This window comes from Fusarium odoratissimum (assembly GCF_000260195.1).
Source record: "Fusarium odoratissimum NRRL 54006 unplaced genomic scaffold supercont1.22, whole genome shotgun sequence".
NCBI classification, from domain to species: Eukaryota; Fungi; Ascomycota; class Sordariomycetes; order Hypocreales; family Nectriaceae; genus Fusarium; species Fusarium odoratissimum.
The window spans coordinates 18,828-43,748 of NW_022158707.1; the positions used below are offsets into that span (position 1 = coordinate 18,828).

The following is a 24,921-nucleotide window of genomic DNA, read 5'->3' on the forward strand; positions in this document are numbered from 1 at the left end:
GCAGAAATAGAAGTTACCGCAGTAATAAAAGAGATAAAAAGCGTTAAATATATGTCTCTCTCCCTGATTCTAGAAAAAGAGTTACTTCCAACCCCAAATAGTATTGTTTTGCAGAATGAAAGCTTTTCTTTTTTCCTCAGTATTCTTCGCAATCGTGGCCTCTGCCCTGCCAGATCCAAAGGGTCATGAGTTCCGCGCCGCAGGACCCTACGACAGTAAGCCTTTCATATTAGACTGGAAAACTGACCAAAATGTTAACATTGTGTCTCACTACAGGTCGATCACCATGTCCAGGCCTCAACGCTCTCGCCAACCACGGTTACCTTCCACGCGATGGTGCAAACATCAATTACGACATGATCAATCATGCAGCCCAAGCCGCTTACCATTTCGAAGATGGCTTCTACATCGATGCCGTCAACATGGTGTTTCAGCTTGATATCTCCACCACAAGCCGACCCAACGAAACCTTCCATCTCCGAGACCTGGCTCAACATGACCAGATCGAGGTCGATGGCTCTCTCACTCGAAACGACATCTTCTTCGGCGATGATTTGCACTTCGATGCTACTGTCTTTGATCCCGTCGCACGCGATCTTGGGCTGGATAAGATTAGCCGCAAAGATAAATTTGTCACAATCGAAACAGCGGCCAAAGCAACGAAAAATCGACTCGACCTTGCCAAACGTGTCAATCCGGAGTTTAATGTCTCTGTGCATCAACACGAGACGGAATATGGCACTACTGCACTCTATCTTCTGACATTGTGGGATGAGCACCAAAAGGCAGCACCAAAGCATTGGGTTAAAGCATTGCTTGGTAAGACCGCTCTCTCAATTTTGAGGCTTAATTTTGTAGTGATATGGGCTAACTAGTTGCAGGCGAGGACAGGATTGCTTATAGAGAGGGATATAATAAAGGGAAATCGGTCAAGACGAATAAGCAAGTCGGTGCTATGACTCAAGCTGTTCGAGCGGTCGTTGGGTGGAAGCCTTAGTTGAAGATCTATTTACAGACTTAGGGGAAGACAGATAAAATTTGAATGCTATAATTATCTGTGAGATAAGTTCTCAAAATACACTTTACTACGGGACTGTTAATTATACTTTGTATAAGAGTTAATCGCGCCAAATAATTCCACACGTTAGAAGGAGACCCAATACCCCTCCTCGTCATTGCAGAATGACAACCATGAAAGGACTACTATGCCACCTTGCCTTGAAATGGACAACACGCATCGATGGACGACACAATATGCGCCGCGATAAGAACTTATCGCTATTCATTCTCTTTCAAAAGTTCAGATTCAATGACGTAGCGTGACGTCTTCAGTACGTGCTCATGACGCCCGTATCTCTGACGATATTACCACTCGACTCCCGTTCCCATGAACCAGATCAAACCTCATTGCAACACCATCATGATGCCTAAAACAGCCGTCGTCAGCGGCGGAGCCCGTGGTATCGGCCGCACCCTCGCACGTTATTTCCTTGAAAAACACTACCGTGTCTTCATCCTCGACATAGACGAGCAAGAACTTACTCACACAACACGCACACATCTCAAATCCTACTACGACTCCAAAGCTGTTGACTCAGCCATCTGCGACTTACGCAACACAGATGAGATTTACGATAGAATCCAACAAGCAGCCAAATTTCTGGACGGCCATATTGACGTTGTCATCAACAATGGCGGTATTGCGTCACCGCATTGGAAAGATGGCAAGACTATGGTTGATCGAGAGACGTTAAAGGAGTGGCAGGCGTACATTGAGACGAACCTCACGGCGCCATTTGTGGTCTCTCAGGCTTGTATCCCGTTCATGAAGAATGAGAAGGATACGGGGCCTGTTACGGATGATAGTCACAGCACTGCTGGGCCTTGCATCATCAACGTGGGATCGTTCCGCGCAAAGCAGAGTGATCCAAACCAAGAAGGCTATGCATCCGCAAAGGCTGGTCTGTTGGGTCTTACGCACAGCATGGCTGTTAGTCTGCAGCCCTTTGGGATCAGGGTGAATCTGGTTGCGCCGGGTCGTATCAAGGCAGGTCATGAGTCGAAGGAGGGTGATGAGAATGGTGTTGAGTGGGCGCATTTGAACGAGGATAAGGACGTTGAGGATCACCTTACGAATAGGGCCGGAAGACCGTTAGATATTGCTCAGGCTGTTGAGTATCTGGTCAACGCTGGCTTTGTGACAGGTCAGGATCTCATTGTCGATGGAGGCGCAGTCATGATCAAGTAGTTCAAGTACAAGCCAAAAGTCATCACGTCACAGTCACGAGAGAAATAAAAGTGTTCGTAATCATTCATATTCATATTATACTCATACAGAGCATTAGCGTTAAAGTATTTCTTTGAGTGGAGTTGTGACTGTTTCATCAGTCAGGGTATAAGATAGGCTTCTTCCAAAGCTGCATTAGTCGGTTGAACCGTTCAGGAATCTTTCATCCTGCAAGTTCAAGTTCAAGTTTGTGAGTGGAGATGTTGTGTCATAGATCAAAAGAACCGCTTTGGTCATCCCGTAAAAACGCCTCATGTACTGTTTGTTCCTCGCTTAGTCGACACCGCTGTCAGAGTCGTCAACAACAGCCGGCTTCGGCTTGGTCTCTGTAGCTGTAGCTGTAGCTAGTCTCAGGGGGCCCAGGGCGGGGCCGAGTCGTGCTCCTGGGGCGGGCCACTTGTTGGGGCCGAGAATTTGAGGCTTGTTTCTGTGATCGTGTTAGTATACGGTACTTGCATAAGGTGTCAAGGGACCGGGCAGTGGGGACGTACGCTTGCTCCTCGGCGGCAGCATCCTTCTTCTTTTGCTCTTCCTTTTGTTGTTTGCGGAGAGCACGGCGAGCATCCTTTTCCTTGCGCTCAGCAGCGCGCTTCTCCTTCTCCTCAATACGCTTCTTGGCCTCGGCGAGCTTTCGCTCCTTCTCCTGGACATCAGCGCGTCTCTTCTCATCAGCCTTGCGCTTCTCCTCCAGACGCTTCTTCTCTTCGAGCTTTCGCTCTTCCTCAATACGTCGCTCCTCTTCAAGACGCTTCTCCTCCTCGATTCTCTTCTTCTCCTCAAGTCTCTCGCGCTCCTTCTCCTTCTCGCGCTCCTCAGCGGCCTTTCGTCGACTCTCGGCCTTCAGCTTCTTCTCTGCAAGGCGACGCTTCTCTTCGACCAACTTCTTCTTCTCCTCGAGCTTACGCTTCTCCTCAGCGCGTTTCTTCTCTTCAGCACGTCGCCTGTCCTCCGCTCTCTTCTTCTCATCAAGCTTCTTCTGTTCCTCGAGTCGCTCTCTCTCACGCTCCTTCTCCATCTCCTCAATCCTCTTCTTCTCTTCAGCCTTTCGCTTCTCCTCTAAGCGGATGCGTTCGCGCTCATTCTCCTTCTCGCGTTCACGCTCTCTCTGCCGTTCCTCTTCTCTCTCGCGCTCCTTCTCGTGCATCCTCAACTTCTCCTTCTCAGGATCTGAGCCTGGACTTGGACTCTTGATCTTCATTGAGGCTCGGGCTGATTCGTAGTCCTTGTAGCGGTCCCTTCGGTTGTCGTTGTCAAGTTGGCTGAGATGTCGGCTATGGCGTCGCTCTCTTGCGCGTTCAGGATCAACACTTCTGGTGTATGACCTCTCCTTCTCGCCGCGGTCAGAGTCACTGTTCTTGGGGGTAGCTGCCTTGCGCTCATTGTGCAGTCGTCGGCGCTCTGCTCTCCGAGCCTCCCGGTCCTCATCGCGACGTTTGTCTTCTTCAGGAGCGCGAGTGTGGCTATGTGAGGCTCGTGAGTGCTCACGACTACTCTTGTGTCGCCTCTCACCGTCCACGCGACTAGATCTCCTCTCGCGTTCGGCATACTCAGGGTCGCGATGCCTGATTGAGGCAGAGGTAGAGTGTCTCTTGTCAAGAGTAGGTCGTTCTCTCATAGACCTGCGCTTCTCCCTCTCCCGTTCCTTGTCCTCTTCATCAGTTCGTCCAAGGAACCTCCGTGAGAGGCGACGAGACTCCTTCTCATCGCTTCTCTCTTCTCTCTCCTCACCTTCGCGTCGCTTGTGTCGTCTGTGTCGCGTGCTTGGACTACCTGCTCGGCTTCTGTCACGAGTATGGCGGTCTTTCTCAGTGCGACCACGCTCTTCATGTTCCCTGTGTCGACGACGACGTTCTGATCTTCTCGCCTCCCGCTCCTCGGGTGTCTCGGTTTCAGACCGATGACGCCTGACCCTTCGGTCAGGACGTAGAGTCGGTTCATCCGCCGCCTCCGGGCTGACCTTATCTCTGTTGAGCCATTGTCGCCACGACGACTGACGCTTCTCCTGGACAGGCCTCTCAACAACAGGCCTGCCCAAAGTCGGTCTACCCAGCGTGGGTCTGTTGACCACCAACCCGGGATCGTCTACCTTGTAGGCAGGAGGGGGCTCAATGAAATCGACAGTGTTCTGAGAAGTGTCACTGTCAGACTCGTCATCAGTGAAGACCTCCCAGTCAGACACGTCACGGACGACGGGAGCGGGAGCTTTGGCGGCAGAAATCCCTGGACCTTTGACACGACTCTGATGGGCCATAGCAGTCTGTGAGACGATGTGTTAGAGGATTAATGATACGATCATGAGTGGGGGTTTATTATTACCTAGGCAACCCAACCCAAGAGACGTAAATAGTGCAGTGCAGAGTTGAAAGATTTCAAGGGGGCTGGCGGGCGTGATGCCTGCTAGATAGGATAGTTAAGGAAGATTTGGTCACTGACGCGACACGACAAGGCCCGGAAATTACTCTTCAGCCACGTGGGGCGTTTTGTTCAAGGGTCTATGTAAATAAAGCGTCACCACTAATTTCTCGCCGTTCCAACGGCCTGTGCGCTATGTTTTGTCTGTTTTTGTTTGTTTTTGTTGACCAAGAGACATGAAGTATCTCAAGATCAGATTCTTTCAGTTTTTCCAACTCAACCTGGACAATGCTGAGTTAAAAATAATGTTGTTTTGAGAAGAGCGGTGAGCATTGACAAGTCATGGGATGTGGCTAGATGGGTCATGAGGTTTGACTGGATGTTTATCGAAGGGGGGGGTTGTGGCTGGTGATATCTGAGGAAGAGGGTGTGTGGCTGGGGAAATTGCGCAATTTAAACTGTCTAACGTGAACAATTCTCGTGTTATTCTCGTGTCCTTGCCTGATATCTGAGAGAGAAAAGAGGCGAAAACTAAGAAAGTGAAACAGAGACTCTTATACAATTCGAGAAAAGACTCGCCAAACTTGCTGAGTGACTCATACTGGAGTCATGCGCTGGTGAAGTTTTGGATCATGTACGTGTCAAGCCACATCGCCATCTGCGATAGGCTGCTAGATCTGAGCTAAACTTGGAAGTGGAGATAGCGGTAACGGACGGGTTAGATCCCGTTTAGCTCCGAGCCGAGGTGAGTCTAAATAATCCCTCACCAAATGTTGACGACAGCTGTTTCAGATTATTGCTTTGTTGTTCATGCCTCTAAGCAAATAACACGATATTATGACTCTGAACGAGACACATCAACAAGAGGGGTGACTCAGTTGGAGGGGAGCAAGTTGGAGGGTGCCAAAGTTGGAGTATAGATAGGTAGCAGATTCGAAGCAACATGCATGAGACAAATTCTGCAGCATCAACTCAATGAAACAAGGCAAATGGTTCGACATATGCATGATTGAGACTCGTGACAACTTGCAGCGTCTCTGTTGATCAGTGGTCGCATGAACCGTCCGTCTTTATTGGTGAATGCCAACTTTAGCTTCCAGAAGTGAGCACCCGTTAATGCCGTGCATATGCAAGCTTGCACAGACTTATCCACAGCGGGTGTTTTGGAGGATTCATTGGGGAGGTGGCAGAACATCCACATGAGGATACATCGAGTTCCAGTGGCTTATTGCAATCATTCCAAACATACGCACAATGCTGTCTGTTCTCGGGTTCGAACACGCGAACTTGAAGAGGTGGAATTCTGCGCATTTTGCTCTCCACGGCTCGTTGGTTAGTATTGCGACTGAGCAAGAATTGATTCAACCCCCGAAGCAAACGAGGAATTCATCGCCAATCATCTGAATCACAGTCTGTTGAGTAAGTTTCTCGGAAACATAAGTTTTGAAAAAAGAATATAAACATCGCTTGACTCGATCGACAACTTTTTTCACCATCAAATCGACAATTGTGTGTACAATTGTAAAACCTGCTTCTCTACAGGGTAGCTCCACGCAAGGAACAAACGCACCGCGTCGCGCTTGGCTTCTAAAAGGAATGACCTGTGAAACGGAGCATACCGTTCAAATTCACATCGGTTGTGGCATTTTAAAATTAAAAAGTTGTAAAAGTGAAGTTGGGTTCTATGCCCATTCAATCGCTATATACTCTTCATTGCTCGAGGTCGAGGTGAGTAGATAAATGATAATAATTACAAGAAAAGTTCAATCGCGTCGCGTCGCGTTACGATTTGACTACAGCCAACGCTCCTTACTGGACATAGCGACGAACACGGCTGTTGGAGCCAATGCACTGGGAGTAATAGTCGTTCATCTTCTTGCAAGAAGAGCCAGAGGGGCACGTGGTAGCACCAGTCCAGTTCTTGCCTCCGCATTGACCGTACATCTGAGCAGTGGAGGAACCAGCGGAAGAGGAGGAGTCGGCGGCAGCCTCGGAGGTCTCTTCCTCGTCACAGTCTCCGGTGGCAACGGGCTTCTCCTCAGTCTTGGAAGGAGTAGCGTCCGTTTCCTCCTCGCAGTCGTCGGAAGCGACAGGCTTGACCTCAGCATTCGCGACGGGCTCAGCCTCAGTCTCCTCGGGGCGATCGGGAAGGGCTTCTTGCTCGTTGACAGCCTCAGGGGTGGTCTCAGGAGCAGTCTCGGGGGTGGTCTCGGGAGTAGCCTCAGGCGTAGCGGGAGTGGTCTGGGTAGCATCATTGCCAGACTCGGGGCTTTGAGATGGGGCGGAATCAGAGCCAGATCCGGAGTTGGAGCCGGAACCAACGTTGGCGGGTCCAACGCTACCAAGGACAAGAGCAGTGACTTCGCTGGCAGAGACGGGGGTGATGATATTGTCCTTGTTCTTAGCGACAGCGTCGAGGCCGCTCTGACCCTTCAAAGAGGGAAGATCACCGCTGCTGGTAGCAGAGTTGGGCACGCAAGCACGGCCAAGAGCGGACTGGCAAGCAGAAGCATCGCTCTCATCAGCGACGAACAGAGTGCTGACGGAAGCAGCCTCCTTAGTGATAGGAGTGTCGACACCATCAAAGACGTTACCCTCAATGATGGCGTTGGCTCCCTGGTAGGCATCAAAGGCATGGCCCTTCATGTTCTGGAAGTAGTTGTTGGTAGCGTGGAAGTAACCGTTGGTGCCAGGCTCGCCAAGCTTGGGAGCTCGGCCAGCGACATCGTGGAAGTGGTTGCGATCAAGAGTGACCTGGTCACCCTCACCGTAGAACATCATGGTCCAGTAGTGGTTGCCGTTGCAAGAAGCAGAAGTGTCCGTGACACCGTCGAATTCGGAGTTGGAGATGGTGAGGCGGGAGCCATCGTAGTGGGAGACGATGAACATGCGGCCAACCTTGGAGAACTTGCAGTGATCGATCCAGACACCATCGTTGAGACCCTTGAGCTCGAGAGCGTCACCACCCCATACAACACCGGGGTTGATGTCGGTGAACTCAATGCCCTGGACAATGACGTTCTTGGATCCCTTCTTGATTGAGAGACCCTTGCCCTTGAGAACAGCCTTTCCGTTACCGATGATACTCTTGTTGCTACCAACGGGAAGGGGCTCAGGACCAGCAGCGTCGTAGGTGATGGAGCTAACAGCGACATTGTCATCACCGCCGCAAGAAAGATCACCGAGGTAAAGCTGACCACCATTGCTGGCACTGCAGCTCTTGCGATCACAACCAGCACCAGTCTTGACATCTCCAGTAAAGTCAAACTCCTTGTCGAGATAGATAACACGAGGAGTGTCATCAGCGAGAAGCGTAGCAAGCTCCTCAGCAGAAGAAGGCGTAACGGCCTCTCCCTCACCACCAGTAACACCAGCAGCAAAACCATAAGCCTTGCCCGAAACACTCTGAGCAGAAGCCGTAGCGGCAGCAGCCAGGATGGCAGCGATACTTTGCAGACGCATATTGAATAGAGAAATGAATGACAAGCCGTGAAAAGGAATAAACGAATGACTTAGGCCGGCCTAAGATGTAACGAATGAATGAGAGCCAAATGAAGGAAAGTAAAGAGCAGTACCAAAGAAGTGAGAGAAAGTGATAATAGTTGACGATGTTGGGACCCTTTTTGATGTCTTGTTGTTGAAAACGGGCTAGGCCGAGATGGTATGTTGAGCCGATTGTCTGACGTGAAGTGTCTCATGCCCCTGTTGCAGTGACCCAAACGGCTGGCGCCAAGATGATCTTGAAACGGTGACGGAAAAATTATGCTTATTACCCATGCTTGTTTGAGAAGAAGTTTGGTTTCGAGGTCTGTGTTTTATTCGTGGAAAAGGCGTTATAAACACTGATGAAACAATTGACAGTTTCCTTCATTTCACCACGAGAACTTCGTCACCAAATTGAACAAAATGTTTTGAGAGACTGCTTGACTGAGCACTGCTCTGTCGATAAGTTCGGATCCGGAGCGAGAATACGCGCTTCTTGGCCGTTTTTGAGCCCCATTGGCTCACTTACGTTGTTCAACTCCGGGAAACCCTAGCACGATTGTGGACCTGTTTGTGCCAAGGCTTGTGTTTGTATCAGGTGAATGGCACAGCAATCTCTGGCCTGAATTGCGGATCACGTTTCTGCAACTCGAGATGAATTTATTGCTTACTGGGGAGTTGTGCGAGCCAATGTCGTCTCCTTTTGTTTCAAAAATAGAAAATTGCAAGTTTGCGTAGTGGAATGAGACGTGTTAGAATGAATAGCTTGCAAGAAATCTATGAGACGTCATATGCTGATACTGATATGATCGACAATCTTATCAATCTCCCGGACAAGATTTACAACAAGTCACTTGCCTGCGCTAATTGCAAGTATATAACGAGCCAAGGCATATATCTTCAGTTCAACGCCGTCAACCGTTCGAATTGGCTTGATCATACATTGCTATACATCCTTGAACGTGCTGGGAAGATCGCTCTGCAACGATAACTGATGTTGTCTGTCACGAGAGTCATGTGTACCCTTTATCAAGCGAAAGGCTACATAGTCAGCCTTCTAAGTGTTCCATCTGGGACTGTATCAGAGCAGGCAAATTTAACAAGTATTAGATTTCATTACGCTGAGCTTAGCTCCTTCTTTCTTCTTGTCTTTTAGAATTGTGGGTTCTCGTGGACTACACCACAGATACGTAAGTGCGACGACGAGCTAATTACACCGAAGTAAGCTTAAGAATGAGGTTCAAAAGACCTTGTATTGCCTAAGACGAGAATAAAGTCAGGCTGATTGATGTAGGCCATTCAATCTAGATAAGGTAGATCAAGCTAAGGTAAGCTCGGTCAGATTTTCCGACAGCCTTCCATGTATTGAGAAGATGCAAGCCAAAAGTTTATTATAGAACGTGAATGCATGCTGCAAGAAAAGTCTAGGCTTACCATCATCCGATAGAGATTATCGGGACGACTACACAGTAGCCGGTAAAAAAGATCGTGAAACTCTAAGCGTCGGTAGGGAATTTTGATCAACATCCATCAGGCTCACGGGACTCAGTCTCAGCCCTGGCAATCGAGGCTTGAACCTTGTTCCATTACAAGCGATAATGCGTCACTTCCGATAGGCTGCCCTCAGAAAGGAGGCAGCCTCCTGTTTCCGCGCGACAAGACTTTGGCGTATTTGGGTAAAGTGTTATACCCTGCAAGAGTGAGTGGCTGATTATCGCCTGGAAGACTGTTACCCGGCGTCTGTGCGTGCTCTTGCAAATACAGCAAGCAGAAAGCCAGCAACTTGATAGCAACGGCGTATAAAAACCAACCCGTAATTATATCCGTCCAAAGAAATATTCGCTTGGTGTGCACTGCGTGGTATTTACCTACTGGAAATGGCTGCTACACCAACAATTGAGCCTCGCGGGCTCGGTCTGGCCCAGATCATCACCTCTATTATATTTGCCACCCTGACCACCGTTGTTGTTTTTCTGCGGACGTTCATTCGCGTGAAAAACGGCGTTCTTGGAGCCGATGATATCTTGATGGTCATTGGATATGTTGGTTTCATCACCTGAATGTCTACAGTAACCATGCAGCTAACATTCAGACACAAGGTTTTATTTGCAATCCTTGTCGGCGTAAGCTGTAAAGCTACATACTATGGGGCAGGCCAACGAGACGCGGCCCTTCCGGAGGGTATTTACCCTTATGGAAAGTTTGTATGTCATCCCTGCCTCCCCTATTTCCTTGTATCTGGCTAACGACCCGTGGCTCAGTTTGTCTGGCTCTTCCAAATATTCTACTGCGCGTCCCTCGTCTTTATCAAAGCCTCTATTTGCGACGCCCTTCTTAGAATCGCAGTTGTACCATGGCACCGAGTGGTTGCATGGATGACACTTGCCATGGCTGTTATCTGCGCCATGATTGTCTTTATAAGTCTTTTCGTGCTTTGCAAGCCATTGTCAGCAACATGGACTGGTGACGGAAAATGCTCACCTCCTTCGGCTTTGGCCATTCTGGCTTGTTTTGTCTCGGCCTCGTCTATATTAACCGACATTATCTGTGCAGCACTTCCTGCACTGATGCTATACAAAACACAGATGAAATTAGCGACAAAGGTATCTATCAGCATGGTGCTTGGGCTTGGTGCTCTGTAGGTCAAACTTGGGATACATGTCCGTTTCACTAATTGGTACAGTGCATCGGTTGCTACAATTATTCGAATGCCGTTTGTCTTGTTTTACTTCCACCCTGATCCAGACTATCTTTGTCAGTCATTTCTCTTACTTCCGAAACAATCCAAGAAATCGTCTCTCTAACATGACTCAAGATCGGCATTGCCATGTTTCTCTATGGAGCACCGTTGAAGCAGGAATTGGGATTATAGCTGGTTCTCTCCCTGCTTTGAGAAAATTTGTCAAACGCTGGATTACCTTTGACAGCACAGCTCGCCAATATTCGCCACCTAAGCCATACGGGGGATCGCATGGGTTGGGAATTACTAGTCATGTCGGAACCGCAAGCCGTGTTAAAGGGTTCAACATATCAAGAGACGTGGAGAATGACGGCAAGGACCACTGGGAAGGTCTTGATGATGGCTCATCTAGGAGAGGGATTATTGTTACCGTGGACGTGGAGATGCATACAATGGAGAATAATGCGGAATCGATAGGATCTCGTGTTTCAGATGAGACATATGCAAGACCAGCTTAGTATAGTCACGGGTTGAGTTTGGGAATTGTCATGTATCAAGAACAGGCTATATTTCTTCAGTCTAATTACACTAAATACTGAAATTAACTTAATAATACATTATTATATATGCTTGATCCTGCTGGACAAATTGTACTGTATCGATGACTAAGGATCGCGGGTGTCATGTGCGATGTTGTGTTGTGACTCATCATCCCTCTTCTCGGCTTCAGACTGTATCTAAATTTTGATCTCTTACCAAAGCGCCTCTAATTATCGAATTTGGGGCACCAAACGCTTCTAAGCCTAACAAAGTGAACCATGGCCTCAACGGATAGCGCTGGTGGTGTCCGATCTGAGGACATACCTGATCAGGCAAGTCGAAAAGAAATTAAGGTTTCGCAGGACTGACCTTGACCTCAGCTCCGGCCTCACCTCTTTCGAACAAGACAAGACGGCTGCCCCATTGTAGTGATGACTTGTGGAATTGCTGGTAAGCCAGACGAACCATTCAGCTACTTCAATACAAAAGCATGGCTGCTGATCAAGATGTACAGGCGCCGGAAAGTCAACTCTCGCCAAAGCTATCGTGACTCAACTTCCAAACTTCAAGCGACTTTCAAATGACCAAATCATCTACGAGTCGCATGGTCTTTACAAGATTGACTACCCCGCAGAACAGTATCAAGTGTACCAACAAGAAGCAAGCCAGAAGCTCATTGCAGAACTTGAACGTATCCTGCAAGAGAAGTCCAACGATATAGTACTAGACTTATCTTTCTACGATAAACAGTATCGCGATGAGTACAAAAACATTGTGGAACGTAATGGCGGTCGCTGGGTACTGGCCTACCTCGATGCTGGCCGAGATCTTCTGTGGAAACGGATTCAACGACGAAGAGTCGAGAGGGACGCATTAAGCGTGAAGGATCCTGGAAGAAATGGCGACTCAGCCTTTGATATCGATGATGAGACCTTTGCTATGTATTTGGGTGGGTTTGAGCCACCAAGTGGCGAAGGGGAGATTGTCATCAAGGTAGAATGATGTTGAAGGTTCTAAGGAGAGAAGCAACTTCACTATGCTATAACCTGTGGCAAAGCTTGTATTTACTCCCGATTACTCATAACTTCACTTCGTGCTTCATGTACCTGGGGCAGTTGCAAGTCCGCCAAATGCCCTTGCATTCTTCTGAGATGGCGAGTTCTAATAGAAGAATACCATAACTACTATACATAGAGGCAAATGGATACCTTGGTAAATGGTCATTGGGCTGATAAATGCTTGCGATAAGCCGTTTCAGCATCGTGTCCCTTAAACGTGCTTGTATGCTCTCGTGACTACTCTGCTACCTCCAAGGGAACATTGAGTAGGAAAAATATCAACACCTATTGCAAATGGCTATCAGATCCTGCTCAAAATTACTTGTCTGAAACGATAAACCTATCCTTGGGAACCAGGTCTTTTCCCGAGGTCGGAAAATGTCCGATGGATGTCATGTTCCGCCTACACAACGAAACCATTTCCGACCGAGGCAAGGTTCACTCGCTTGACGTGACTCAGGCAAGGGAGAACCCAGTCAGTAGCCAGTACTCAATTCCATCTAGCTCAATAAAGTATATGAAGTGAGATGCGGGGTCCCCATTGGGTTGAGCTCGGGGATCAGCAGCACCGGAGCGCACCCGATGGACAGAGTTGCTTTGCTCACCATGATTCAGGTCAACATATATGCCATTCTTAATCCCGTGACAGAGTAAACAAATGGCCAAACAGTCACTCCACAATCCATGAGACGTATCTCTACGAGCCATGGACCAAAGCACCAACAAGACCCTTGAGCCGATCAAGGGAGACGACAAATTTGTCGAGCACGCTCCTGATGTCTACCCAGGCCTCTCACCAGAGGATGCCGAGTTTATGAGGGGGTATGAAGGAAAGACTGGCAAGAAAGTTGTCAAAAAGGTATGTCCCTAAGATGCGGCAAAGCAGCTTCAACTGACGCGCGCAGATTGACTTTCGACTTCTCCCCATTATGGCCGTTCTGTATCTACTTGCGCATATCGACCGAGGAAATATTGGAAACGCGAAAATCGAGGGGATGGACAAGGATCTTGACCTTGTTGGAAACCAGTACAACATCGCCAGCACCATCTTTTTCGTGCCCTACATCATTTTCGGCAAGTTCTCACAAGAAAACTGGGGGACATGTGCTGATAAACTATGGAGGTGCCTTCCAATATTGTCTTGAAGAAGGTCAGAGCGAGCATTTGGCTGTCATTCTTGGTTATATGCTGGGGAACAGTCATGACCTGCATGCGAGTAGTGCAGAACTTCCAAGGCCTCGTTGCGTGCCGAGTAATTCTCGGAGTATTCGAGGTGGTAAGTGGCACATCCTTCTTCTGCTCCACCATGCTGACTCGTAGGCCAGGCGGGCTTCTTCCCAGGTGCCGTCTTCATCGACTCAAGCTGGTACCCTCGTTACGAACTTCAGCAACGTCGCGCCATTTTCTACACAGCTTCAGCATTTTCTGGTGCAATCAGTGGCCTTCTGGCTTTCGGAATCGCTTGTCTCGATGGTGCTAGAGGTACTGCTGGATGGCGCTGGATCTTTCTTATTGAAGGAGCTGTGACTGTAGCAGCTGGTCTCGTGATGCCGCTACTCATTATCGACACTCCCGAAAGGGTCAAGTGGCTTTCGGATGACGAGAAGCGATATGTGGACCTCCGTTTGCGACTGTCTGGAGCCAGATCAAACACGGAAGAGGGCGATAAGTTCTCATGGAAATTGCTCTTTAAGACTATGGTTGATTGGAAGGTTTTGCTGGGCATTATTCTCGCTTGGGCTAATTCTGTCCCTAATGCTGCCTTCAAGTTCACTATGCCGCAGATAATCAAGCAGCTTGGATTCTCAACTGCACAGTCACAGCTCTGACCATGCCTCCATATGTATGTGGTGGTATTGCTGCCTGGTTATCTAGAAGATTCTCGGACCGTTTGTCGAGGCGGATGCCTTTTACTGTTGGGCCCATGTCTGTACTCCTTGTCGCCCTGGCTGTGCTGTTCAATTACTCTAAGAGTGTGGCTGATAACGTTCCAGCCATGTGTGTTGGTGTGATGCTGGCCTGAAACGATGGAGGAGATGATGGACAGCTCCGACATCTCGGACGACATTGCTTTGGTCATAGAAGCTGACAAGGCGATTGTAGACGTCGGCTGCTTGTCTCGGTGGACGAAGACTCGGTAGCGGCAGTGATAACAGCTGAGCTGCTGGGCTTGCTAAGACCAGCCATGCAGCCCAATCCGAGCGACGTCGACACGCTAAGCCCACTAAAGCATAAAACGCAGAGTGCTAGCTCAGGGACCAGGAGAAGTTGCAGGGGTTGAGTCGATGTCAATGACCTTAATTTCTACCTTTTAAAAAAGCATATCATATTCTGGTTAGCATTAATATTGTGGATACTTGGAAGCATTGAATCTTGTCTTCATCTTTCGTCATGATTTCGGGAATCGAAAGTTGTTAAAATTCCACAAAACTTCTATTGTCCGTTGACTTGCATGAAGGATTGACTATTGCAATTACCCGGAATCCTGTCAGCCCTAAGATGCCGAGATAGCCTTCACCCTGCAGCCTGAGCTTTATATAAAGACCATGGATGACTTGTTTATGTTTCCCTAGAAGACTGTCTTTTACTGTCCAAGTTGTCTTGCCCATGATCTCGCGGGTCTTTAGTTCAGCCATGGCAAGCCATCTCGTCGTCCTTCTCCTCGGTATCCATGGAATCCTCGCTTCTGAAGGCCCTGTTGTAGATCTTGGGTATGCAATTTACCAAGGATCTGTGCAAGAGGTAAGAAGAAATATCATTGATGCCGCGACATCGCTGATATGACTGGTGTGAAGGAATCTTCGAATTTGTACAACTTCTCCAACATCAGATATGGTGAACCGCCGATAGGTGATCTTCGATTGTACGTGTCGCACTACTCGATACGATCTGCGATTGCCGATTGTTCTGAGCCAACATACTGACTTGATAGCGCGAAGCCTGTTGCTCCCAAAGGACGTAACGTAACCATAGACAAAGGCGACGTTGGCCGTATTTGTCCCCAGGCGATGGCCGCTTGGGAAGTCTACACTTCATTCACTGGACCGGACTTCCTAAGTGGCAAGATCTCGACTCTTACAGACGACCACAAACATGCTCTGCAAGAGCCTTCAGATCTTAAGATAGCAATAGATTCTAGAGAGACAGAAGATTGTCTCTTTCTCGACGTTGTCACGCCTGTTGAGACTTTCGATAGCCCAGTAAAGAAACTGGCGCCCGTGATATTCTGGCTGTCTGGAGGCGGATACACGACTGGTGAGAAAGGCTGGTTTGATCCAGCAGGTCTCATCAAGGCGAGCTACGCGTCGAGCCCGGAAGGATTGGTCTTTGTTTCTGCAAATTACCGAGTATGTTGTTGCCAGCTGAAGCCAAGGAAGTTAGAAGGCTGACGAGTCACAGCTTGGTGCTCTTGGATGGCTTGCTGGATCGAAACTGGACCCCGGTAATGATGCGAATCGACCTGGTACTGATGATGTGTAGCTGATGAGCAGTTCAGAAACGATGGTAGCCAATGCGGCACTTTACGACCAGAGACTGGCACTTGAATGGATCCAAGAGAATATCCATCAGTTCGGCGGCGATCCAACTCGTGTGACCATCATGGGCGAATCAGCTGGAGGTTTGTCTTTTTCTAGCCCATGGAAGCGAGCTTCAACACTGACTGTAACTTTACAGGTGCCAGTATTTATCATCACCTGACCGCTTTTGGAGGCAAAGATAAGACAACACTCTTCCAGCGGGCAATCCCTCAGAGCACTGGCTGGTAAGACACGCAAAGGTTATGCTGTCTTTGGCTTACAGACTTTAGGGTTCATATCGCAAATGGAAAACTCGAGAATGATGTTATCGACAAGTTCCTCGCTCTTGCCAAAGTTCCAGATTTGAAAGCGGCTAGAAAGCTGTCAACTGAAGAGGTTCAAGAGGCTAACCGGCTTCTGATCTCAAACTCTGCTTGGGGAACAAGTACTACTGGTCCATTCGTAGATGGGCTATATGTACCAGAGAACCCGGATAAGCTCTTCGCAGAGGGGAGGCATATTCAGAATGTGGATATCTTGATTGGCTTCAACCAAGACGAGGGACTGATCTTCACATCTCCCGAGTCGAATGACAATGCTGGGTTCCGCAAGTTTTTGGAGTCAACATACTCCAACGCCAGCCCCGAGACACTTGATCACATCGAGACAAAGCTCTACCCACCAGTATTTGATGGAAGCTACGGGTACACCAACCAAACGGGTCGTGCCTCCATCACCAAGGCTGAATCGGAGTTCACCTGCAAGTACGGAATCCTGCAGGCCGCGTATGGAAACCGAGCCAAGAGCTACCGTTTCAACGTTTATCCCGGCCTTCACGGTAGCGAAATGCACTATACTTTCTACAATGGTCCAAAAAGAAACCCTGAGGTCGATGAAGCTATTGCTGTTGGGTTTCAAGAGCTCCTGACGAGCTTCGCAGCGACTGGGAACGCGACTTCGCTGGCCGCTCCTCAGGGGGTGCCAGTGTACGGGGAAGAGAGGCGTATGCTTTACATCGGTAACGAGGGCTTCGGTATCACCACGGATGCGACTGTTCCAGAGCGCTGCAAGTTCTGGCAAAGTGGGATTTATCTGTGAGTTTGTATTATCGTCGCAGTTATTATGCCAAGAGTCGACTGGCGAAGAGATGCTTGCGGCAGCCATCTGCTGTTGGCTTGGGTATCGAGGCTCGATAAGGTCGGAATAGGGTTTTCGTTGTTGTTTGTGGTTGGGAGGGAGCCTTCCACGACAAATTTGGAAGAGATGGTATTGGAATAGGGATTTGGCAGCTGCGAGAAAATCAAGGTTAAAAGAGTTCTTTTTCCTCTGGCGCTGTTTCGCGGGGCTTTCGTCCAAAGTCTGGCTGACACTGTTCTTCTCTGCTGTTCGTACTTAGTGTTCATTACCTTATGTTCCATGGAGAGGCCCTTGAATCACTGGGTAGTGGGGCTCGCGTGAGATGGGTCTCCTGATCATCCACAAAGTCTGGCCGCCGGAGGTCTTCCCCCTTGCCAAATATCATCCTGAACCTAGACTTAGAACGGAACGGACGCGCGCTTGATTTTGTTTGTCATTGAACAGAGAACTGACATATCCCTCAAATCTAGAGGGAAGTGGTATGTTGAAGATTACTGACCAACAAAGATACGTCACTATACCAACACCAACGCAAATTTCACCTTGACCAATCTTCAACCCCCCCGTGATGCGCCGCCCACGATGCCTTCCTCACCGAATCAGTCCCTTCACCGACTGAGCGTAGAGAACTCTTGGTTTGCAATGCGCCCAATACTCTGGACATCCCAACACCTCAATCTTTTGGGCGTTCGCTTCCAGCACTTCAAAGGCCCCCTTCATGCACCACAACCACGCGGTGACGATGTTAAATACCTTGACGCGATTGAAGTCGTTTACCATGTCACTCGCCTCGCGACGGTTTCGTCAACCGTAATGAAGCTCAAGTCTGCCTTGTATCTTCTTTGTGCTCCAGGAAGCCCTCTTGTGTGCAAGCCGTAAGTTGACTCTTGCTTCCTCTGGCCGGCATCGAAGGGCTAACTTAGTTTGTTTTGACAGATACGCCGCAAAGTTCTTTTACGCAAAGCGCCCCGTTCACGAAACATTGTGTCATGTTCTTCATGTCGCCAAGGCAGCCTCCAAGAAGCAGCCCCCCGTGACCGGCTACGCATACTACAAAGCTATCAACCGGGAGCGACAGAGACGTTTCACTCCTCGGTTGCATCCAAATTCCGACATCAATCACCCCGTAGAGAGACTCTGCAGCCTCTACTTGCGCAAAGTCACTCCAGACAACTGGTCCGAGGACCTTTACATCGTCTGTCTGTTGTTGGCGCTGGCACAAGCGCAATCAAGCAAACAAAAGGATGAAAAGCCTGAGACCTTCCCTGTACGTTAATGAACTCGGTGCATGATACTTTGCTGACTCTAATAAGGTGCGACTCCTCTTGGCTGTTGACGGAGACAAGAATTTTGCCCATGTCTTCCAGGCTGATATTGATGCGCATATCCTCAAAGCACTTGACGAACCAACACTCGACTTGGATGGAGTCACATGGCCCAAGGTTACACACACGCGGGTAGCTTTCCAATCTTACATGACCTTTCCGGATCGCATCGTGGCGGAGCTGCTTGGGTCTTACATGGAGGAAAAGGCTGTCGACGGAGTGTTAACACCTCAAGCCGAGAAGAGAAAGCATGAGAAAGACGCGGAGGTTTCCTTGAAAAGAATCAAGACCACCATGTAGAATGTACCTCTTACCATGGACACAGCTCCCATTTGCGCCGGTGGAAAAGGATAGTTGAGTGAGTTAGTTGACCAACATTGGCCTTCAAACTTTGATCTGTTGCTTCTTTCCTCCACTGTTTCTCATCTAAACTATAAAGAGCCAATCTGTGATTTGAGAATTAGAGATTAAATTACCTTCGTCATGCTGAACAGTCCAGGCAAGAGTGTTCTGTCTAGGCATCGTCTCCATTGTTCGGCACTCGAACGAAATCCTCCTCTGAACACAACCAGAACAATTCTTCTCACCGTTAATTAAAGAACCGAGATAATCTTAACCACTCAATCCATTGAACGGACATCAAAGGAAAGTACTTAAAGATCTCGAATCCTCTTGCCGGTTGAAAGCTCGTCTTCTTCCCGTCCCTTGGCCAGAGATGCAAACTTGAGGTTGTATACCTTTTAGACTCTTCCTTTTGCAAAACTTTAAAGGCTGGATTGCAAGATAAGGGTTATTGGTTATTATCGAAACTTCCGAGGCAGAAGCTTGTGTTGTGAAAAGCAATATCGTGAACCAATCACCTGTGTTACCAGCCTAAAGTCTAACCTTGTGGCCAGCAAGTAGCCATACACCTTTCCTCCGGCAGCAAAGAGAACTTCTAACCCTCAAATAAGGTGTCAAGAATAACTAGTCTCAAGGAAACCCAAATTACATCAAGCTTCTCTAATCCTTTTCATTATCTAGGATAAAAGTCCAACACAACGCAACATACATATACCAACAGCGAGCTTGGGAGTTCTTCGATGACGCGAGATTGTGTCCTGGTCAAGAAGCCCATTTCCCGACAGAAGAAGAGGTAAAGACAGAGATAGCGAGACTGAAAAAAGAACGGATGGTGGGAACGAGAAAGCAATGGAAGGAGTACTTTGATAAGAAAAGGTCCAACCCTCCGTGGTACAAGTCCCCAACGAAATGCGAAAGTTATACCGCGGTTATGAAATTGGAAGAAGACCAGGATGTTTATCACGGGGGTTTGACCACTCCGCCATTCTTTGCATTGCATTAGGCGAGACATCGTGAAGGAACTCGAAGAGTAACACGTATGTCTCGGGGTTTGACCAAGAGATCTTTGGAGAATAATCGAAAACTCTTTGGAGGTAAAATAGCATCAGGATATATATAATATCAGGGGAACTGGAATTCATAAAAGATTTGATATTATCTTCAACTACTAACTTCCAAGTAAGCCAGTACTCATGCCTGAATCATTTCTTTTGTGAAACACCAAATGTGGTTAAATGCGGCCAATCTACTCTGGTCAGTACTGTATGTACATCTCGATGTAGAACTCACCAAATGTCGTTCTTTGAGTATTAATTCGCGTGACATCAACTCGCTGGCCAACCGTTAAGGATTTTCTCGTTGCGTCCCCGTAACAAAAGCCATAGCGCCCAAAGACAGGGCTCCATTTCGCTCCCTTGTCCACTCTTCTATCCTTGTTAAGTTTCTTCCAGACCGTACCGCGATCATCGGTAGCAGTCTTCCCAGTGTTGTAGTCAACAGTGATACTCTGACATCTGTAGCAATTTGCTGTCAATGGCATGCGTATTCCACCTGCAAAAGTGAGCTCGCCCCAGAAATCTTCGGCGAATGCTTTGGAGGCGCCGCGGACAACGATGTTGGGACGGAATTTGGTAATGTCCATGGAGTAGCCTTCATCAAGACGAGATGAAACTTCATTGTTAGACTCTTCTGTGACGACTAGGTAGTGGGCGAGATCGTTGAAGGCAAGCCGCTCAGGTGGGTGGGACCAAGGAGGAAGAATGCTCTTGATTCGCTCGGTGAAAGAGGCTTTCTTCAAAGCGTCTGAGCTGTGAGGAGCCAAGGAACCCAGGACGGCTCTTGACTCGTTCCCGATGTAGACAAGTCGGACTTCATCACCAAGACGGTCAGAGAACCATTGCGATAGCTCATCTCCCATATCATAGGCTTTGGCCTTGCTAGTATGCAGACTGGTTTCGATCGTCTTCCGACCTTCGATAGTAGGTTTTAGAGGGAATTCGACGCTATCGTCTGCCTTGTCTCCAGTCCATCTCACCGTGACTTGGCCCTTGTCATGGTCGACTGAAGCTGAAAAGAGAGCGAGTTTCAGATGATATCCAATCAACATTGTCTCATACGAAACATTGCCATTTTCATCTCGGTTGACCTTTTGCAGAGAGAAGGTCCTGTCTCCCTCGAATCCACATGGACCGAGGCGTGCTTTTGTCAAAGAAGTTCCTCGGATACCTTTGACAGGGTAAACGTATAACTTCGGGATATTGTTAGCCGGGAACTCTCTTTGTGTGAGCTTACTTACTTGAGTGACTTCCATTCCAGTTTCCTGCGCCTTGTTACTGGAAACAAGCAGGAAGATACCTGCCAGGACAGCGAAGGCACTCAAGGCAATTGACAGAATAGTATAGTCATCCATTCTCTTCTTTTTCACTAATTTCAAGAGTTGAGAGGGGAAGTTATCGAGGGAGCGGAGGGGCATCCGCAGCAGTGATATACAAAGCGTCTCCAGTAGTTTTTAGTGACATTCAGTATGACGTGCGGCTGTCGAGAGCTAAACCACAACAGGTAAATTGATAGCCCACTGTTGAAAAATCGTGGCATCGCATTGGTTCGGCAGCTAATTGACACTAGGACGAACGGAGAAGGAAAATGGACATGAGCTCTAGGGTGAGCGAGTGAAGTTGTCGAACCCATCCCCGCTCCACCAAAAAAAACTTGACCATCATGGAGACGTCGAATCTTCAACAATCGCACCGCGTAATTGGTTTAGTGGTAAAATTCTCCGTTGCCATTCGAGCAGTGTCGGGGAGCCCAGGGTTCGATTCCCTGATTACGCATTCAAAAGCTGTAATAGCCTCTTCACGATCTTTTTTGTGGTGTTGTACAATTTCTTTTTGCACTAGAGTTTGTTCAGTCACGAAACAGTGGCCCTCAGCTTCTGCAGGTAAACGTTGTGGAAAGTCACGAAAATTGATACAACCGAGTTTAGGGTAGTCGAAAATGCAGCTTGTATTATAGCTACTGGTTGGCAACTTGGCTTGGCTATCACGAGAGCCCCCTGAAAGTGTCACTTTCGCAAGATATCGATCTGGGCATCATTTGCAGCGCCTTGCATTAAATCATCGTATTTCTATGAAAGTTTAAAAAAAGAAAAGATTTGTAGCGAAAGTAATACATAATCTCATATGGTCCACTTTACAGTGAAGTCTCAAGCTCAAGAGCCTTCTTGATGGCGGGCAGAACTGTACCGTCGTTCCAGTTCCAGATCAAACCGCTGTTGTGTCCAGCAAACACAGCACCGGTCCAGTAAGTGTTGCGATATCCCTCAAGCGCAATAAGATCACGGTAAAAGCCCTGGGCAATATCGTGACCAGTGACGTGGAGGTAGTAGGGAGCATGGTCCTCAAGCATAGGGAAAGTACACTTCTCAGCAGCATCAGCAGGGGCACCGCCAACACGAGCCACGGTGGCGAGTTCCTTGCGCATCAGAGCCTCAGCATCAGCGAGGGTGTAGTCAGTGTTGTCGAAAGCAGCGCCGAGGAGGAAATCGTTGGGTGAACCACTTTCGAAGTAGCCGTTGCTACCAGGGATGAGAGGCACGTTGGCGGGGGTGAGAGCACCGATGTTCTGAAGACCGTGATCAAGACCGGGAATGTGAGCAACTCCAGCGACGTAGCCGAAAGCAGAAAATTTGGTGATGAGCTTCCTCTCCTTCTCGCAAAGATCGAACATCTTGGTGTTGGCGCGTGTCTGAGGAATGGCAACGACGAGCTTGCGGGCCCGGAGGGTGATGGTCTTGCCATTCTGCTTGAAGACGACAACAACACCCTTACCGGCAGCGTTTCGTCGAACACTGACGACCTCGGAGTTGAGGTAGACGCTGTCACCGAGCACCTTGGCAGCAGCTTCGTAGATGCTTCGGGTGTCGCCTGAGGCAGCAACGAGGAACTCGCTAGAAACACTCTGGAGAAGACCAGGGCCGAACTTCTTGATACCATAGATGGTGGGGATGGCGGTGATATTGCCGGGGTACCAGTTCAGCTGGCTGATAAGAGGCAGGATGGCGCTGAAGTTGTTCTTGGCAGCGAATTCTCCGAAAGGTAGAAGAAGCTCCTGGGGAACAGGGTTGGGGATCAAATAACCTTGGTCGATCCAGGGATACTTGGGGAGGACATTCTGAGCATAAGCTTGCATAGCAGCGGCCATGGCCTCCTTGGTAGCAGCAGCCTGAGCCTGAGACTGAGCAGGGATGGGAATGCCCAGAGTGAAGTCATACTGCTTGTTTGTGCTGGTGGTAGCAGAGAAGGGGTTGTTCTTCGCAAGAGCAACGCCAAGACGGCCAATGTACTTCTGCACAGTCTTGGTGTTCTCAAAGAGCGCAACACCGATGTTGGCAGGTCGCTTGGTCACAGGGTTGATGTATGTCTGAGCATGACCACCAATCTGCTTGTCCTTCTCAATAACAGCAACCCTCAAACCATCATCCTTGAGGTTGACAGCAGCATGAATACCAGAGGATCCACCGCCGATGACCGCAACATCAACGTCATACTTTGGCGCAGAGCCAGCAGGGACAACAATGGCGGTGGCACATGAGGCCAAAGCGATGGCAGAGGTGTAGAACTTCATTGTGAAAAAGAGAGACTGGAGAGAACGAGAGTGGAGCGTGAGTGATGGGTGAGATGATGGTAGGACAGCTCGGGCTTTTATCGACGCGTGAGAATAACGGTGTCACACAGCATAAGCCATGGCGTATCTGAATAAGCTTTCTTTGCTTGGGGCGCCGAAGGTTCCGTGCAAAGATTCCTCATTTAAAGATGCTCGATTTGGTGTTAATTTTGCCCGCAAGTCTTGGGACCCATGTCATCGGCAGTTGGACTGGCTATGCTTGTCAGCGCTCGATTGTTGTTGCTAGTTCGGCACTAGGTCTCAGAGAAAATGACAGTCAAAGCACGCTGGGTTCTGCGCAGGTAATCATGTAAAAAGAAACTGTTTACTTAGTCATTTCAGCGGTGGTATATTTTCTACTCAATTATTATGAATCATCTCAACATATTTTGCAGTTGTATTCACCGAAATAACCTTGACTGTACTACCGTCGGCACTTAGTGTTGACGTATGTTGGTAATGGAACAAGGTTTAATTACGATCAAGCAATGCCACCTAAAAGCACCGCCCGCCAAAGTCTATTTATGCCCCTAACTCATCATCCCGCCTGGTTCCGAGCTTCTGGTTCACTTTCGACCCCAGATTCGGCATGCTGCCTCCAGCGCTTGTCCACCAATGTCGCATCGAGGTGGCGCTGACGAACCGTCTAGCTGGCGCAAACTTCAGATGGCTAACGGCTTCATTTAACGGCAACAGTTTATCTCAAACCTTCCCCTTTCTATGATCTTTCGATGTTTGAATGCCGAATCGGTATGTCGACGAGTCGTTTAACCTTCCGTATAAGTAAATGAGTGTAACCCGAGAACAGAGACTCAGCACGCACGGATATCCTCCCTCAAAATCCCAGAATTAGTTTTTGCAAAGGTATACCACCCAGCCCAGATAGCCAATTCCTGTACCGAGATGGAGAGTAACTGGAAGCGGTCTCTTTGTTTCTCCAACCGCAAGAACAGTTAGAAGATCGCCAAATTTCATGAAGCTCATGACAGCCATGACGGTAGCGATAGCAATATGGTTGTACTGGAACTGATGTGCGAGGATAAAAATGCCGAAAGATATATCCCTAGCTGCCAGCATGTATATCAGTGCGAAGCTGGCGGGATCCTCGGAGGACCTCATGTCTGGAATGCCTCTGAGCTTGTATTGGTTTCGTGGGTTGTGAAGAGCGAGTAATCCACCAACAAGGCTAGTGAAGCCGATGGTGAAAATACAGAATTCGACGAAGAAAGACATTTTGCTTGACGTTTTCTGTTTTGCTAGACTGATGTTGATGCGAATAGGACTGGATGCTGGGGCCTGGTGATATCTACCACGGCAAGGAATGAGTTATGTTTATGATTCCTTTACTTGGGAGGATTCGTTCCGTTTTATCCGCTGAGTGGAGTGATGAGCCTCGAGGCTGAGCCCAAAGGATTACTGCGCCACCGTTTGGACACAAAACTGTGTTCAAAAACTGGAGTGAGACTGACATAAGGCGGACTATAAGCCAGTAGACCTCTTTTCTATTTGATATCCAATATTCCCGACTGCAAAGGCG

General features: G+C 48.5%; 12 protein-coding genes and 1 non-coding gene across 15 annotated transcripts; 8 read left to right on the plus strand and 5 right to left on the minus strand.

Annotated features, from left to right (window-relative positions):
- Window positions 1-115: 115 nt before the first annotated feature.
- On the plus strand, window positions 116-997 carry FOIG_11440 (uncharacterized protein; the record flags this gene model as incomplete). The annotated part of the gene is made up of 3 exons (XM_031212006.1): window positions 116-215; window positions 277-819; window positions 882-997. 3 exons carry the CDS (start codon window positions 116-118, stop codon window positions 995-997), a joined length of 759 nt encoding a protein of 252 aa, XP_031057983.1.
- A 426-nt stretch (window positions 998-1,423) lies between these two features.
- Window positions 1,424-2,248, plus strand: FOIG_11441 (uncharacterized protein; the record flags this gene model as incomplete). Its single annotated transcript, XM_031212007.1, has 1 exon — window positions 1,424-2,248. One exon carries the CDS (start codon window positions 1,424-1,426, stop codon window positions 2,246-2,248), a length of 825 nt encoding a protein of 274 aa, XP_031057984.1.
- A 33-nt stretch (window positions 2,249-2,281) lies between these two features.
- FOIG_11442 (uncharacterized protein) lies at window positions 2,282-5,227 on the minus strand. 3 transcript variants are annotated; one of them, XM_031212010.1, is made up of 3 exons: window positions 4,604-5,227; window positions 2,779-4,544; window positions 2,282-2,714 (listed from the first exon to the last, which is right to left on the minus strand). In XM_031212010.1, exons 2-3 carry the CDS (start codon window positions 4,536-4,538, stop codon window positions 2,561-2,563), a joined length of 1,914 nt encoding a protein of 637 aa, XP_031057987.1. In that variant the 5' UTR covers window positions 4,539-4,544; window positions 4,604-5,227; the 3' UTR covers window positions 2,282-2,560. The 3 variants fall into 3 exon arrangements, with proteins under 3 accessions (XP_031057987.1, XP_031057986.1, XP_031057985.1); XM_031212009.1 differs by having other exon boundaries at window positions 2,779-5,227; XM_031212008.1 differs by having other exon boundaries at window positions 2,300-4,544; window positions 4,604-5,152.
- Window positions 5,228-6,252: 1,025 nt separating this feature from the next.
- FOIG_11443 (uncharacterized protein) lies at window positions 6,253-8,279 on the minus strand. Its single transcript, XM_031212011.1, has one exon. The coding sequence runs from the start codon at window positions 8,099-8,101 to the stop codon at window positions 6,449-6,451; it is 1,653 nt and encodes a 550-aa protein (XP_031057988.1). The 5' UTR covers window positions 8,102-8,279; the 3' UTR covers window positions 6,253-6,448.
- A 1,720-nt stretch (window positions 8,280-9,999) lies between these two features.
- Window positions 10,000-11,320, plus strand: FOIG_11444 (uncharacterized protein; the record flags this gene model as incomplete). The annotated part of the gene is made up of 5 exons (XM_031212012.1): window positions 10,000-10,164; window positions 10,222-10,326; window positions 10,384-10,760; window positions 10,806-10,876; window positions 10,938-11,320. 5 exons carry the CDS (start codon window positions 10,000-10,002, stop codon window positions 11,318-11,320), a joined length of 1,101 nt encoding a protein of 366 aa, XP_031057989.1.
- Window positions 11,321-11,773: 453 nt separating this feature from the next.
- Window positions 11,774-12,344, plus strand: FOIG_11445 (uncharacterized protein; the record flags this gene model as incomplete). The annotated part of the gene is made up of 2 exons (XM_031212013.1): window positions 11,774-11,792; window positions 11,857-12,344. 2 exons carry the CDS (start codon window positions 11,774-11,776, stop codon window positions 12,342-12,344), a joined length of 507 nt encoding a protein of 168 aa, XP_031057990.1.
- Window positions 12,345-13,106: 762 nt separating this feature from the next.
- FOIG_11446 (uncharacterized protein) lies at window positions 13,107-14,229 on the plus strand (the record flags this gene model as incomplete). Its single annotated transcript, XM_031212014.1, has 4 exons — window positions 13,107-13,259; window positions 13,306-13,455; window positions 13,524-13,673; window positions 13,726-14,229. 4 exons carry the CDS (start codon window positions 13,107-13,109, stop codon window positions 14,227-14,229), a joined length of 957 nt encoding a protein of 318 aa, XP_031057991.1.
- Window positions 14,230-15,034: 805 nt separating this feature from the next.
- On the plus strand, window positions 15,035-17,080 carry FOIG_11447 (uncharacterized protein; the record flags this gene model as incomplete). Its single annotated transcript, XM_031212015.1, has 7 exons — window positions 15,035-15,142; window positions 15,196-15,263; window positions 15,333-15,747; window positions 15,800-15,842; window positions 15,897-16,019; window positions 16,076-16,163; window positions 16,209-17,080. The coding sequence occupies 7 exons, from the start codon at window positions 15,035-15,037 to the stop codon at window positions 17,014-17,016; spliced, it is 1,653 nt and encodes a 550-aa protein (XP_031057992.1). The 3' UTR covers window positions 17,017-17,080.
- Window positions 17,081-17,637: 557 nt separating this feature from the next.
- Window positions 17,638-18,680, plus strand: FOIG_11448 (uncharacterized protein; the record flags this gene model as incomplete). The annotated part of the gene is made up of 3 exons (XM_031212016.1): window positions 17,638-17,930; window positions 17,992-18,322; window positions 18,369-18,680. 3 exons carry the CDS (start codon window positions 17,638-17,640, stop codon window positions 18,678-18,680), a joined length of 936 nt encoding a protein of 311 aa, XP_031057993.1.
- Window positions 18,681-19,977: 1,297 nt separating this feature from the next.
- FOIG_11449 (uncharacterized protein) lies at window positions 19,978-21,132 on the minus strand (the record flags this gene model as incomplete). Its single annotated transcript, XM_031212017.1, has 2 exons — window positions 19,978-20,970; window positions 21,019-21,132. 2 exons carry the CDS (start codon window positions 21,130-21,132, stop codon window positions 19,978-19,980), a joined length of 1,107 nt encoding a protein of 368 aa, XP_031057994.1.
- Window positions 21,133-21,471: 339 nt separating this feature from the next.
- FOIG_11450 lies at window positions 21,472-21,553 on the plus strand. Its single transcript has one exon. It is a non-coding gene; the product is annotated as a tRNA-Gly (tRNA).
- Window positions 21,554-21,791: 238 nt separating this feature from the next.
- Window positions 21,792-23,419, minus strand: FOIG_11451 (uncharacterized protein). The gene has a single exon (XM_031212018.1). The coding sequence runs from the start codon at window positions 23,343-23,345 to the stop codon at window positions 21,912-21,914; it is 1,434 nt and encodes a 477-aa protein (XP_031057995.1). The 5' UTR covers window positions 23,346-23,419; the 3' UTR covers window positions 21,792-21,911.
- Window positions 23,420-24,233: 814 nt separating this feature from the next.
- FOIG_11452 (uncharacterized protein) lies at window positions 24,234-24,617 on the minus strand (the record flags this gene model as incomplete). Its single annotated transcript, XM_031212019.1, has 1 exon — window positions 24,234-24,617. The coding sequence occupies one exon, from the start codon at window positions 24,615-24,617 to the stop codon at window positions 24,234-24,236; it is 384 nt and encodes a 127-aa protein (XP_031057996.1).
- Window positions 24,618-24,921: the final 304 nt, after the last annotated feature.

What these genes read in the sequence shown, in the direction of transcription:
- FOIG_11443 (XM_031212011.1), bottom strand. Translation starts at nt 8,101, where the DNA reads ATGCGTCTGCAAAGTATCGCTGCCATCCTGGCTGCTGCCGCTACGGCT.
- FOIG_11442 (XM_031212008.1), bottom strand. Translation starts at nt 4,538, where the DNA reads ATGGCCCATCAGAGTCGTGTCAAAGGTCCAGGGATTTCTGCCGCCAAA.
- FOIG_11451 (XM_031212018.1), bottom strand. Translation starts at nt 23,345, where the DNA reads ATGAAGTTCTACACCTCTGCCATCGCTTTGGCCTCATGTGCCACCGCC.